Raw genomic sequence first — 14,104 nt, forward strand, 5'->3', positions numbered from 1 at the left:
TAATTTGAAACGGGAAAATAGCAAAAAACCTACCACTTTACGGTACTGTCCTCAGCCCTTAATCTCGTTTCCAGAACAAAAACGAAGAAATGGAAGGATTTCAATATCTGTATTATTACGAATCAGAGCAAATTTGCTCTAGTGACATGTGTATGGTTCACAATATCAAATGCAAATGGCTTATTGCGGAAATAGTTGATATAGTAATAAACATCCATTTCATTTGGTAATTCTACCGACAATTACTTTATTGACATTGTTTCTATACAAAGTTACAGATATTGAAAGGTCTTACAAATTAAACTGTATAATGACGCTTACAGATACATCAAACATTTTATTACTTTTTTCTTTCTGTCCACTAAATGCAATCTAAAAAAGCATATCTTTAGGTTCAAAACAGAACGCGTTTCTAGTACAATAACCGAAATTATGTTAATAATGATTACGAATACAATAAATTAAAGCTTCAGTCCATCGAATATTTTTGGCGGCAACACATTCATACAAAATATAGGTATTGTTGAATAACAAAAACAAAAATAAACAACTCGTACAGTACGCTTATTCTAGCTATAATCCACGGTTATAAAATACGAAATACCTACATCGATGTTTTAATGATTGTTATTTTTGGGTAGTGTAAAGTCGTTATAAATTTTTCACCTACTGGCTAATCATTGAAATTACTGGAACCGACTAGGTAATGGTAATGAATCTGTTATATTTGTCACATTTCAATATGCCAACATGGTTCATGAGATTAAGAAACTGGAGAGTAACATTATGTACTTAATATTTCTCCACGTGGTTTGCGACTCCATTCACCTGTTGCAACTTGTTCGAATCTTCCTCGCAGCCACTCTGCATTGCCTTTGGTGGAATGTAGTAGAACCAAGCCCCGAAAAAGAATAAGATTGAACATACTTTTCCAATCAGTGCTAGCAGAAGCATGTATCTGAAAATGATAAGCTGTAATCATTCCGAATTCATTGATATTATGGATTTAATACGTACTTGCTCATAAATGCATTGTCATATACCAGACAAGCTCCGTGATCATCACACGATTCCTGCCACAGGATGCACGTCTCGTCAATCAGTCGGCCGAAAATCATCGGTGCCGGGATGGTACCCAGCACTCTTACCTTTATCCACTGAATTCCAAGTGCGAATGAACGCTGGTCATCGTGAACACAACGCAACGTGCTCGAGAGAGCCGGCATCGTAGCCAAGAATGTGAAAAACATCACCAGAAAACAGAGAATCACGAACATCCACAGGTGGTTGCATTGTGACTCACACATCGTGTTCACCGCGTCGTAACTTCGGTACGGTTCATTTTCGCCGAACGTAGCATTAATACAGGCACAGTCCTTGTAGACCTTCGTGTTCTCCAGATTCACCTCTTCGGTGCATCCCGCGTGACAGGGAGAGTAGTACATAACCCCATCCGCTCCGCAAATTGGTTCGTAGTTCATTTTACTGCACGAGCATTTACTGTTGCACGCATTGTCCAGAGTCTTCGGCAAAACGAAGATCTCCGTCGAACGTGCCACCGGTGTACGGAGATTCTCCTGCGGGAAGTACGGAGCCGTAACACCGGCAAAGATCAAATTCGGACAGGACAGGAAAAAGCAAACTGTAAACAAAGCCGCGAATATTGTGGCGAACAAACAAAAACGGATGATACCGGAACAGCTGAGGTTTAGCTTCTTCACCAGGTAGCCCCCAAGAAAGGTACCGCCACCGCCGGCCGGAACGGTTATGATACCTATAAGGATAACAAAAATTAACTTTATTGAAGGTCCTAACTATAGATTTTAAACCGAATTCAATATCTATATATGCTTTCACTCGTTAATGACGTCAAAAGTTTTATATAAAACTAAAGTATTATTAAATATTAAGAAAATATCCGACTTTAGTCAAAGAAAACCTATGGTTTATAAACAAAAATCAATGAATAAGGGATTGAAAACAATTTTATTTTTAACCATTTTAGTCTGTTTAGAGTGGAGCGAAATTAAAGTTCTAAGAAGAGACAATTTAACGAAAAAGGGGAAAATATGCTATCTATTTTTCCCGCTGATAGAAGCATTTATAATACACTTTGATAAAAATATGTAAAGAAGAGACATATTTGAGTTGGCTGGGTTACTAAAAGGTATTAATCCATAAAAATGTGTAAGGTAACATTCTCAGTAAGCATTTGGATTCGGATTCCTCATTCCTATTTTCCGTAGTATCATACTCACCCATTAGCAGCGCGGACCACACGGCCGTCACGCTGAACTGATTCTCGATTAACTTCGGCAGAAACACGGCAAAGCCCGATATGACCAGCCCTTCCGAAGCACCTGCCAGGTTGAGAAAGAAAAACGTCGGATTCTTCAGCAGTGCAGCGAGCGCTTTTGGGATTTCTCTAATTTTGGTAAACGTCTGCTTGCCCTGGTCGGCATCACCTTTGTGTGCCTCGGAAACTTTCTCCAGCTTTTCCGAGCCGGGAAGTGCCCGAGGGTAGCCCAGTATCGGTATCGCTAGCAGCAGACAGAAGGCAGCCATAAAAACGAATCCAATCCACCAGGCGCCTACCCAAACTTTGCTGTGAGGTGTAAGGCCCAAACTGAAACGATTCGACAGAGAACACGTGAATCAGAAAAATGGTAATTGATGAGGCACACCGGTATCGGAGTGAGACGAATCCTTCCAAACGTCACAGGTTGGTGTACCACGATACAATTCTATCGTATTCTAGCTATTAATAGGATTCTAGAGCGTTCGATTATTTATTGGAAGCGAATTTGCGGTTAAACTCCCCAAGGTTCACCGGTCGGTCTCGGCTATGAAATTGACATAAAAACTGAAAAATTGCTAAACGCCTGCACTCGTTAGGGACCCAACGTGACGATGTCGTTGAAAAACAGTAAAACGAAACACAAAAATAGGAGCATCCATTCATGTTAATCCACTTTCCCATACAGGATTACAACTGAATTTCACCATTCGGGCCATTTCATATTGTCTCACCAAACCTACTGACTAGGGGATCATCATGTGTCATAATTGTGGTGCAACAGGACGAAAGCAAATCCCGTGCGGAAGAGGAAAAAACAAAGGATCTGCCGAGTTCATGAAAAGGCAACCAGATTACATATTTCATGGAAAATACTGCGAAAAGTTAAATAAAAATATGTGTTTAATCATGATTTATTTTGATTCAATATAGTTTTGTTTCGTCGCAAGACATTGCTGCATATGTTTAGTTTAAAATTCCAAGATTCGGAGTAGAAGAAAATTTTGTTTGCAGTTTTCAGTAATTAGTCATTTAGTTAATAAGTTGTTCGACATTATTAAGACTCGATAAAATATTTCAGCTATATCAAAGAATAACTAAGTTTAATTCAAGGTATAAACATTATATGTTGGAAACATTAATAGCTCGAAAAATTTGCAAAAGCTGAAAACCAACCAACAAATCTTGTTGGTTTTGGCTCGTTTTTGTTAAAATTTATTGGGTATTTTTCGTTTCAAGTGTTGGCCATCGGAAAGAAGCGGCTGTGGTTGATTGTTCCCTTTTATCTTTTGTCGAACAGGATCAGCCTAAAGGCCTTGTGAAATCCGGTGGAAAAAAGAGCCAAGAGTAGATTCACTGGGTTTCTGCTTCCATGTCGTAAAAAGCGACAATTGTAGGAGTTCAATGTCTTAAATCTGGGGACTCTGTTTACTAAACTATCACTTCGTCCAATCAATAATTTTCGATTTTATTTTTATTCCTAATTCTTTTCTGTCAATTGTTTGTTTCTATTTTGCAGAATTCTTTTTCCAATTTTCTGTTATCTCTGGTCTCTTAAGACTCTCTCAAACGAATTGAAACGTTTACGGTAAATGCCTTCTGCATCGATCAAGCGTCGCGTCCGATTTTCTTGCAAGAGAATTAATTAAATTCGATGTAAGTTCCGGTTCCGCAATTACGCAGTTACAATATACGCAAAAGATGCACTAACGTTTGCATTTAAAAAATTGAAAAAAATACCGATTTTGCATGGGTTTACTAAAGCTAAATAATAAAGACATGTATGTGTCTACAATATTTTTTAAAAAATTTGGTTCGTACCCGGTACTTTCTAAAATGACCGCACTCACCGCTTGGTAGAGCGCGAGATTAATTACATTGTTATCATTTCGATTAAAGTGTGCCATGAGTAGGGCGGAATCAAATGTCAACATTGTCACTCATTTCGATACCATAATATAAAAAGACAATTGTTAAAAATAACCAACAAGATAAACAAAACGAATCGCAAAACGGAAAATCACGAAAAATGGACTTCCAAAGTCAGGTCATCATGTTCATTTCTTCCATACACTCGTCAACCGTAGATTTTGATTTTTTTTACATTTATGCAATCTACTCTGACTTTTTCGTAGTACATAATGGAACGTCGGAAATCTACTGTGTTAGCACTTGGATTTCCGAGCATTCCGAGCTACCTTTACTTCCAATGCGAAAAGTATACATTGTAACTCCCATTTAACTGCTATAGTTCATATCTGCTGTAAACTGTCCTCTTGCTATTAATTTAAATACACGGGAGATCATGATGTTAGCTGATAACAACAAAACAAACAAAATATTATTGGCGTTTTCGTTTTTAATTTGCACTACACCGGTGCAGTGCTACACGGAGGCATGAATAAACGAACAAAAATGGCGAAAACATAAACAGTAACCATTGACTACCATAAACGATTCCATTGCACAGAGCTACACCAAACTTTTGATGAGTGCTACACCAGTGGCATCGGTGCAGAAAAAGTGTAGCACTGGTGTAGTGCAATTGGCAAAAACGAACGGTTTCAGTGCAACCTTACCTACACCGGTGCAGTGCAATTTAAAAACGAAAACGACATAAGTGTACCATAACATCTCAATACATACAAATGAGCTAACGAATCGAAAGGTTCTCACGGTTTGACATTTGTGTTATAAATGTGATGTTGGGAACTCAACAGTGCCACCATTTTATCACCATTGTTGCCAGTTTCATGAAAGACCGTAGATGTGCGCCAAAAAAAGATCGTGACTGTCATGTCTGAAAATTCGTTTATGGGTTTACCTTCACCCGCACTCACGAAACTACCCATGCTGCATCAATCATAGTAGCCCATGAGTCAGCAGACAAAATTTTAGTCGAACTCTAACCGTGATGGCAAAAACAGTGAAGCAACTCCGTTCAGAAGTGTGCACGTTAAGAGCATGACATCCGTTTACTTCCCCCACGAAGGAATTGAGCTCCAAAGTGAAATTCATTTCATACACCAATTTCCCCAGGAAGGTGCTGCTATGGCTGACAATCAACGAGAAGGGATATCAAAACCGCTCTTCTTTCACTTCGGACTGGCCGTGGACGGATAAATTTATAGTACGAAACGTCTGCCGAAAGTTGCGTCGTTCATCAAGAAATACCGTAAGGACGGAGACGTGGTATTCTGGTCGAATCTGCTGTCGGCTCACTACTCAAAGCGATCGTCGGATGAGATGGAGCCGATGAATATCGATGTGGTACCCAAGTCGACGAACCCGCCCAACGTCCCAGACTTGCGACCCATCGAGAATTTCTGGGTCAACCTGAAGCGTAATATAAGATTTACTCCAATAATTTTGTCGTAAAAACTGAAGAGGAAATATAGTTATGGGAAATTTATCAAAAGCAATTATCTGTCTAAGCTTGTTTCTATCACCTTCTGAAAAAAATCCATTTTTAATGCAAACGTTAGATTAACTCGGAAATAAATGCACTAGATTATTTAACAATTTTCACCTACTTAGATTCCAAATCTCAAGAACGTTTAATTATATGTGACCATGTAAAAAGTAGTGAATTCCTTAAAACTGATAAAAAATTTTTTTGGATTGGAGACCAAACGAACCAGCTTAAGCTACACAAGTCTCCAGTTTTCAGTTCCGAAAGTACCGGAAATAGTGGTAATAAACTACAAAATTGAGCTCACTTAGATTTCTCAAAAATATCTGGATTGCTCAAATTTGGCAAAAATTTCATCAGTATCCAGTTCCGGTTCCAGTTTTATAGGGTGAGCAATGTTAACAATTTCCAAATGTCATCTAATGTGACGATACTAAAGAACAAACTCATCGAAACTCTCCTAAAACTGGTCCTATTTGTAAATGGTGCTCACAAACTTCAACAAAAAACTCGCTTTGATTTCTCAGAAATGGCAGGAATAATTTTATAAACTCAACTACAAATAAAAGGCCGTGGCTGTAAAAATTTACCACGATCTGAAATCAGGTTCCAATATTATTGGGTTGTGAGTGTTAAAAACTCCAAACCTTCCTTCAATTCACATCCGTCCCTCAAAATGTACCAGTTTGATACATGACATCAAAACGAGCTAAATTCATACCAAATCCAAAGAGGTAAGGTAATTGTTCAAACTGTTTTCATCGTAACATTTGTTTTATATTTTCTTCCTATGGAAACCAGGAAAAATGTATTGTCAAATGCAATCCAAAATACTTTCAAATATCGGTACAGGTCTATATCTATATATGTTATCTATATGTACAAAGAAGATCGAAAGTTTATATGCTTGTAACGGCATATCTCCGGAACTACAAAGCGGATTGTCTACAAACTTGGTACATGTATTTCTTGCTCTTCAGAGATGGTCATGAGGGCATTTTAAGTCAGGACAAAATTTATATAATGGACGAGAATCGATACTTTTTGAAGACAAAAAAGCTAAATTTTAGCATTACATTCCTTTTATGAAACATGACCCTTTTCGTTTCAACAGGCTTCGCAGACGATTCATAGCGTACAGAATCATTGAATGGCTGGTACTATGATTCTACTGACAGTAAGAATCCTTCCAGATCGAAGCTCGTGTCCTATGCATACATACTTTTTGAAAAACTAAAATATGGTCTTAAGGGTATTTGTAGGGGGTGGATATAATGAGTGCCTCTAAAAAAGGGGAATGAATGTGAAGTTGATAGAATTTTCCCAAAAACAATACTTCTTCATTCAGGGATTAGCCTAATTTTGTGCTAGGGCACATAACCGTTTCCAATATGTTTACGTTTCGTCTTTGACTCATCAGTGCATAGCAGCTCAAATTGAGCTGCTTTATGCAAAACTCGGCAGTTCAATTTGAACCTCTAAGCAGACATAAAGTTTCTGCTACTTACAGAACACTTGTTTTTTTTTGCATCGAAATGCAATGTCTATACTGACGTGCCGAACGAAAACGTGTTTTCGACTTTTTCTGGCCGATGCAGGTTTGGTCATTCAGGGGTTAGCCAAATTTTGTGCTAGGGCACCACCATCTTTTTGATAACTAACACCATCTTTTTGATAACTAATTAGATCTACATGTCGATTCTAACCTCGTCGTTTTTTTCTGTCTTCCATCATCTTTTTGATAACTAATTAGATCTATATGCCGATTTCAACCCCGTCGTTCGTTTTCGCTCGTTTAACACCCCCTCCACCAACCCTTGTTTTCAATTTACCTAACCACTTTTCTCCTCTCTCTCACCTTGTAAGTAAGGGTACTAATACTGCTATGCTTGGTGTCATAAACTAGTTATAGTGTTATACATTTAGTTTTAACTGTTAGTTTTAATTGTAGTGTTAGGCCTAAATGTATCTGTTGGATCATTGTAATCTGTTGAAACAAATGATGAGGAGGTTTTACGCCTGTTGGAGAGAGAGATTGATAAATTTCATCTCCACCGGGCTTTTTCCTGCTCGAAATAAATAAATAAATAAATAGATAAGAGTTCCTGAGTACAAGATATGTTTCTACAGTATACAATCCAAAAAAAATATATTATCATAAGGCTTTCACATAAATGTCGAACCAAACTTGGCAAGAAAAGTAAACTACGGGAAAAAGCTACTGTAGATACGAATCACGACTAGTTTATTGTATGCTGGCTCTAAGCTTGTATGTTGGAGTAAAAGTCAGAACTGTTAGCATCAACGATTTACATCTCGTCACTGACATCTTGTCAACTCGAACAAAAAAAAGTTCGTATAGGTGTGCCATTTTCCTGCGGGCGAAAAACTGTTTACCCAGTGCGGTTATGGAAGTAGCAGACACAATTCCATCGCGAGTCTCGTGGTATGGCGTCAGGTACCGTCTAAGATTTCTTGCCAACCGGCATGAGGGCCCAAGTAAAGGGCAAGAGTTCTTTGGCCTAGCTAGTGCTTCTTATCCGAAACGCCGTCGGGCGTCAGGCAAATCTTGACGGATGTGCATTTTGTTGTGACTATATTATATCAACCAGACGCTACTGATGGTGCGGTGGATCGTCCGGAAACGATGAAAAACAACTCGTCTGCAGCCATTCACTGCTATGTTCAAGAATGGAGTCGAGAAAAAGCACAGAAACAAATAATAATTTTCAATTTACACAGTGCGAAAAAATCGTGTAACTTTTCGGCTTGTTAACTCAACTTGAAAAGTACGGACTGCCATTGATTTCACAGCTAGTAATAATCTACTTCTAGATAGACACAACATTATATTGTATCCATCTTATTTCTACTGAATAATCGAAGGTCATAAAAATTAAGCTTTCGATTAATGACAAAAAAGTCGACATTATCCGTTGGCGTAAAGATCGATCATTAAAAAAACTCATTGTTTCCCGAACAAAATAAATGAGTCCGTAATAACAGGGAGGGGCTAGTTTTCCTTCGTAATGTGCCGAGGCACAGGTGTCAAGTCGCAACTGCACATAGACAGGCAAACAGACGCACTTAGATTCAAATTAAGTCTTACGATTGAATTATATCCGGATACGCCTTCCGGTTCGGGAATAGCAGGCTGCTCAGTAGCAAAAAAAAAACAATTCAAGCGTGCATACCTATACATTACTATTGTCGTTTTTCATTGATTCCACTCGCTCGGTGCCAGTGTTTTGCCCTGACAGCCGATTAATGAAAGGAGCTGTGGAATTTTTGACATTCAAAAAACAATATATTGCATCAAAATACCACGCTAAATGTCAAACACTTTTGATAGTAAAACATTTCGCTAAATACAACATATTTCTATAAACTATCGTGATGAATTTTAAATTTTGTTTTTTGAAGAATCGGTGACAGATACAAATTCAAATTTTTTGAATGTGTAACTGGAATAAAAATTGTATACATCGTTGCTTTCAATTTCACATTAAGGTATATTTTTTTCTTTAACTTGAAAAATTCAGTGAATATACAAACAAAGTTCCAGCTAAATCGATCTACAAGTGTATAAGAAACTTTAAGATCTAGATGAAAAAAATCTGAATAAAATGATTCTACAGATTAAAGAAATAAATTTGTTCATAATGAAGTAGTTGCAACCAATTTTACCAATTTTAAAATATTTAAAAACCTTTCTGAACATATCTAACATGAATAACATTTCTAAATCAATTGTAGAACATCTTGAAAGTTCAATAATTAAAACTTAAGTTACGTTTGCTACTTGGGTGTTCTCGATACGTAGGGGAGAAGATTCAAGTATCCAGCTTCTGGGTTCTCAAGTAACCCGTAAAACCAGTCTTTTTCAACTGAGTGAGAATTATTTTGTGCTTGTTGTTTTCGTAACGAAATGCACTAAGTATCAAATTATTCATTGTATGCTGAATATATGTATAAAATAAAGTACGAGTTTCTATTATTGTAATTATAGTAGTAGTAGTAGTAGTGATCGTGGTGATGCTTTTGGTGATTGTAACTTGGTGAAAGTGGTGGTAAAATAATAATATTTTTTCTATTCCAATTTCGAATAATCATAATATAAAAAATCTGAAAGAGCGAAAACAGAAGGCCCATAAAAAATCCAAGAGTTAGTAGTAGCGTCAACGTGATAAATTACCTACAAACTTGTGATCAATTTTTTTCTGGCTTTGAAAGTGCATTTGAGAAGTACAATTTAAAAACGGAATGTGAAATCAAATCTTGGCCTTAAAATTTACTCAATTACGTGCAGAATCAATGAAAATTTAATCATTTTCCCTCAAAAATATTTGATATTTAATATTTACAATAACGATATAACGATATATAACAATATTTACAAATTTTCCTTCAAAGATATTTGCACAGTAGTTGCAACTTACTTCCAAGAAGCTTATACTACGTTTTCCATAGAGGACCGAGAAAGTGAATATTTTAATTTCTTTCCATTACAATTCATCATACTACTGTTCAAGATATTATGGAAGCGCTGTATAGATTAGATATAACGTCCTGTATCTGATGGTATCTGTTCCGTTTTTATGAAGAAATTATCGTTAGAACTAGCAACACCCTTGTTTAGGCTTTTCAACAAATCATTCATGACCGTCATTTTCCCCAAGCTATGGAAAAACTCTTATTTAGCATCGAATTTCAAAAATGGAAAAAAATCAGATGTGTGTAAATATCGAGGCGTTGCAATTATCTCCTGCATCCCTAAACTTTTTGAAGCGATAATCAAAACAAAATGTTTTATCAAGTTAAAAACAGAATCACTTATATGCAGCATGTATTTTTTGAAAATCGCTAGACTGATACAAATTTATTTGAATTCGTCAATTACCTGCTGATTGCAATGGATAAGAGCAACCATATAGAAGCTCTCTATACTGGTTCTAGCAAAGCAATTGCAATACCCGCATTAGTAGGAACCGAATCGAGTCACTTAAATACGATAATAAGCAGAGTTAACAACATGCTTGCATTTGCAAAAGACCTCAACTATAATTTTCGTAAATTGGGCTGGGCAAGATTTCTTCAACCATCATACAAATTGGTATGAGACATTTGGCTCTACTGGCCAATTTTTACAAGTCGATTTTGAAGACTATGTTGGCTAACCTGAGCGGCCATTTTGTTCCACTATATTTTCATCTCTGTCACATCCCGAGGCACCTTCCCAACATTCTACAGTTTTAGCTTGACAGTTGTCCAATATTTCTCAATTAGGCTGAATTATTGGTAGTTGGTTGAATTTTTTGAAGAAATCTATTCCGTTGTCTCGATGACACTGTTGCACTTCTTCGCTGCAGTGACAGCTTGCCAATTCCAGCCAAAACTTTACAGGTCTCTTATGAGCTTTAATGTGGGGGAGAGAGGGAGTTTTGACTAATCAGAAATCAACAAATCAAAGCATCAAAGCAGTATAGTAGATGTTTTTTAAACCCTAACGATTTATTTGTTTGTTTTTTTTTTTTTATTTTTAGTGGATGTCTAAAATCAAAATGAGTTTTTTCACGAAAAACTTTTGTAGCTGTAAAGCCTCCCCAAATTACTAAAAAAAGAAAAGGAAAACGTTGTGGTCTGGCCTTTAACATGTAAAAAGTGTGTGCAAAATTTAAAAATAAAAATAAAAGTCGATTTTGAATGACAATGGACACGGACTTTCAAAATCTGCTTTCGAGAAAAACGCGTTTGAAATTTACTGTCTATAAAATCGAAAGAAACATTTTTTTTCTGGGGAGCGCGTAGGGTCTTTCGAAGAAAGTTTTGTCAAATTTTCAAGTCAATCGAAGCAAAACTCTTAGCCCCGTGTGCCGAGCTCTTGCTTCTTCTCAGTATGAGAAGGGCAAAGGTAAAGCCCCATAACTTCCAGAGTTTTACTCTGATATGCTTGAAAATTTCACAGAATATACTTGAAATGTTTTACCCTACCCGCCCCTTAATGTATTGAAGAGTACACTTTTTCAGGCACTCCTGTGTGTACATCTGGGAATCCATAATCTTGTTTGTCACGAAAACTCTGGGGTATTGTCCGCAGCTGCAGATACCTTGCCAGATCATAAACTTTCTGGAAATTTATCTTTTATATTTCGAAAAGAGCTCATTGTAACAACTTTCGGGTGCGTTTTTTGGCCACTGGTTCAATGTTCTGTTCAGGTAATTGTTGGTTCGGAAAGAGCCGAATGCTTCCCATTGATAAATCCTTCTGATGGTAATTTGACTGGTATTGAGTTTATTGACGATATCATAGTTCAACAACCATAGGTTTGCCTTAATTGTTTTCATCACCTTCAAATTTAGCTTCCAATTCAAATTGTAAATAGTTTTAGCAGCATTTTTTTTCGGAAAAGCGACAATCAATTTATTCTATCGCATCTATATTAAGCAAGAGAGTCAAAAAAACCTCATTTTTTCTTGAAAAGAAAACAGATTGTCACTTTTGATTTCTCTCCGTGTCATTCATGGATTATCAAGTATTGTAACTGATTTCAACGAAACTCCAAATGCTTCGCAGCAGGACGGTGCAGACCTGATTTCACACATTTCACCACAGTAACGAGTCCTATGACCAGCAAACACTATCAGAAGCAATTTACTCAGGCAAGAGAAACAAACAATAGCAACGTAGCCTGGAAGGAAATGTCTTTATTAAATCGTTCTCCATTTTATGCTGCTGTTTACTGCCCATAAGCAATTCTAGTCGCAGCCCCAATGTAAGTTTGACAGCTTCTCGCACCTATCTTCTAGCGCTCAAAAGAAGGAGGTTTATGAAGTCACGCTAGATTAATGGTTACATCTACTTGCAATTTGAATTCATTAATATCGGATGAGCTACGTGCGTCTGAGAATGCAAATATTACCACGAAATGCCACCGACTAGGCAGGTAAGCACGATGGTGTAGGTGCGAGTGAATGCTAACAATGCGGAAAATGGTTTATAAACAGATCAATCATCGCTCGTTGACGTGGACGACACTTGATTGTTATAGCTTGACCCTAGGGTAGATGAGCCAACAGTTGTACTGACAGAGCTAGAATATCTAGCTTTTGCTTAGTGGATACCACTCTATATAAAATCGTGTAATTGTTAAAGAAAAATTGAAAGCTTAAATTTTTTCAACGTCGATTTTTACTACCTTTCTAATTAAATCGAATGGAAACCAAAATTGCGTAGATGCAATCAGTGGTGAAAGTGGTTTGAAATTAGTTTCGTGGGATCCTTTTTTCAGGCGAAATTTAAAACGGGAGTAGTAAATGAACATCTTGTTGTTGTGGTTTAAAATAAAAGTTGTCTTTATCAGAACTTCGGTTGAATAACCAATCTCACTTGTATAAATATTTCAGAAAACCTTTTATGAATACTTACACCGAAGAATCCACCACGAACATATCGGTGTAGAAGAGTAGAAGTTGCCCTCCGATTACGTATCCTGCTGCTGGACCCACAACCGCCATCGTGTAGTAGATTCCTGCAAAAAAAGGAACAACAGAAAAACTATGCTTATTAAAATCCTGTACCGTGCCACACAAGATTACTCAGACGCATATGTGCCTGGTTGCCTTGCCGGTCACATAAATTTCAATCAACTGTCTTGTGGTGCAACATCACATTCGTCTCAGTTTAGAACAGCATAAAGAATATTTTATGGAAATAGATGGATTGTTGAGTACAACAAAGAAAGGCTCAGAATTAATTGACTAATTTGTTGCTGTGCGGGGGATATTCTCGACGATCGTCCAAGTACCATGCGCGCGGGTGGTTTTAGGAAATTTTCGATGGAAATTATGAAAAATTTGACAAAACCAAAAACATACAGACCTTTGAAATACTTTTATCTATCTACAGGGTGAAAATGGCAAGAAAATTCGGAGGATTTTCCGAGTCTTGTCAAAAATAGCACTGAAAAAATGAGCTTTTTTGTAATTTTTCACAATTATTTGAAAAAAAAATTCGATGGAATGAAATTTTTTTTTCTAAAAATGCTTATGCTGGCAACAAGGATCACATTCAGAAACATTTTTGGAAAACCTTTTTACGCTTTTCATGGAAAATCAACGAATTTCATATAACCGATTTCGTGAAAATTTTTGAAATTCGTGGATTTTTTTGAAAAGCGTGAAAAGGTTTTCCAAAAATGTGTCCGAATGTAATCTTTGTATCCATCATAAGGTTTATTTGAAAAAAAAAATTTATGTCATCGTATTATTTTTCCAGATAGTTGTGAAAGATCACAAAAACACTCATTTTTCAGAGCTATTTTTGATAAGACTCGGAAAATCCTCCGAATTTCCCAGCCATTTTCACTGAACTGCTTAATACAAAACTCGGCAATTCA

The 14,104-nt window shown here is 36.8% G+C and overlaps 1 protein-coding gene across 1 annotated transcript in view; it reads right to left on the reverse strand.

The window, feature by feature from the left end:
* Nucleotides 1–238: 238 nt before the first annotated feature.
* LOC131428279 (solute carrier organic anion transporter family member 4A1) overlaps nucleotides 239–14,104 on the reverse strand; it is a 62,141-nt gene continuing 48,275 nt past the window's right edge. The window contains exons 4-7 of the mRNA XM_058592097.1: nucleotides 13,135–13,237; nucleotides 2,259–2,626; nucleotides 1,018–1,774; nucleotides 239–958 (exon numbers count right to left, since the gene is read on the reverse strand). Coding sequence (XP_058448080.1) covers nucleotides 793–958; nucleotides 1,018–1,774; nucleotides 2,259–2,626; nucleotides 13,135–13,237 — 1,394 coding nt within the window. The 3' untranslated portion in view covers nucleotides 239–792. The remainder of the gene's footprint in view (nucleotides 959–1,017; nucleotides 1,775–2,258; nucleotides 2,627–13,134; nucleotides 13,238–14,104) is intronic.

This window comes from Malaya genurostris, chromosome 2, assembly GCF_030247185.1.
Source record: "Malaya genurostris strain Urasoe2022 chromosome 2, Malgen_1.1, whole genome shotgun sequence".
Classification (NCBI taxonomy): Eukaryota; Metazoa; Arthropoda; class Insecta; order Diptera; family Culicidae; genus Malaya; species Malaya genurostris.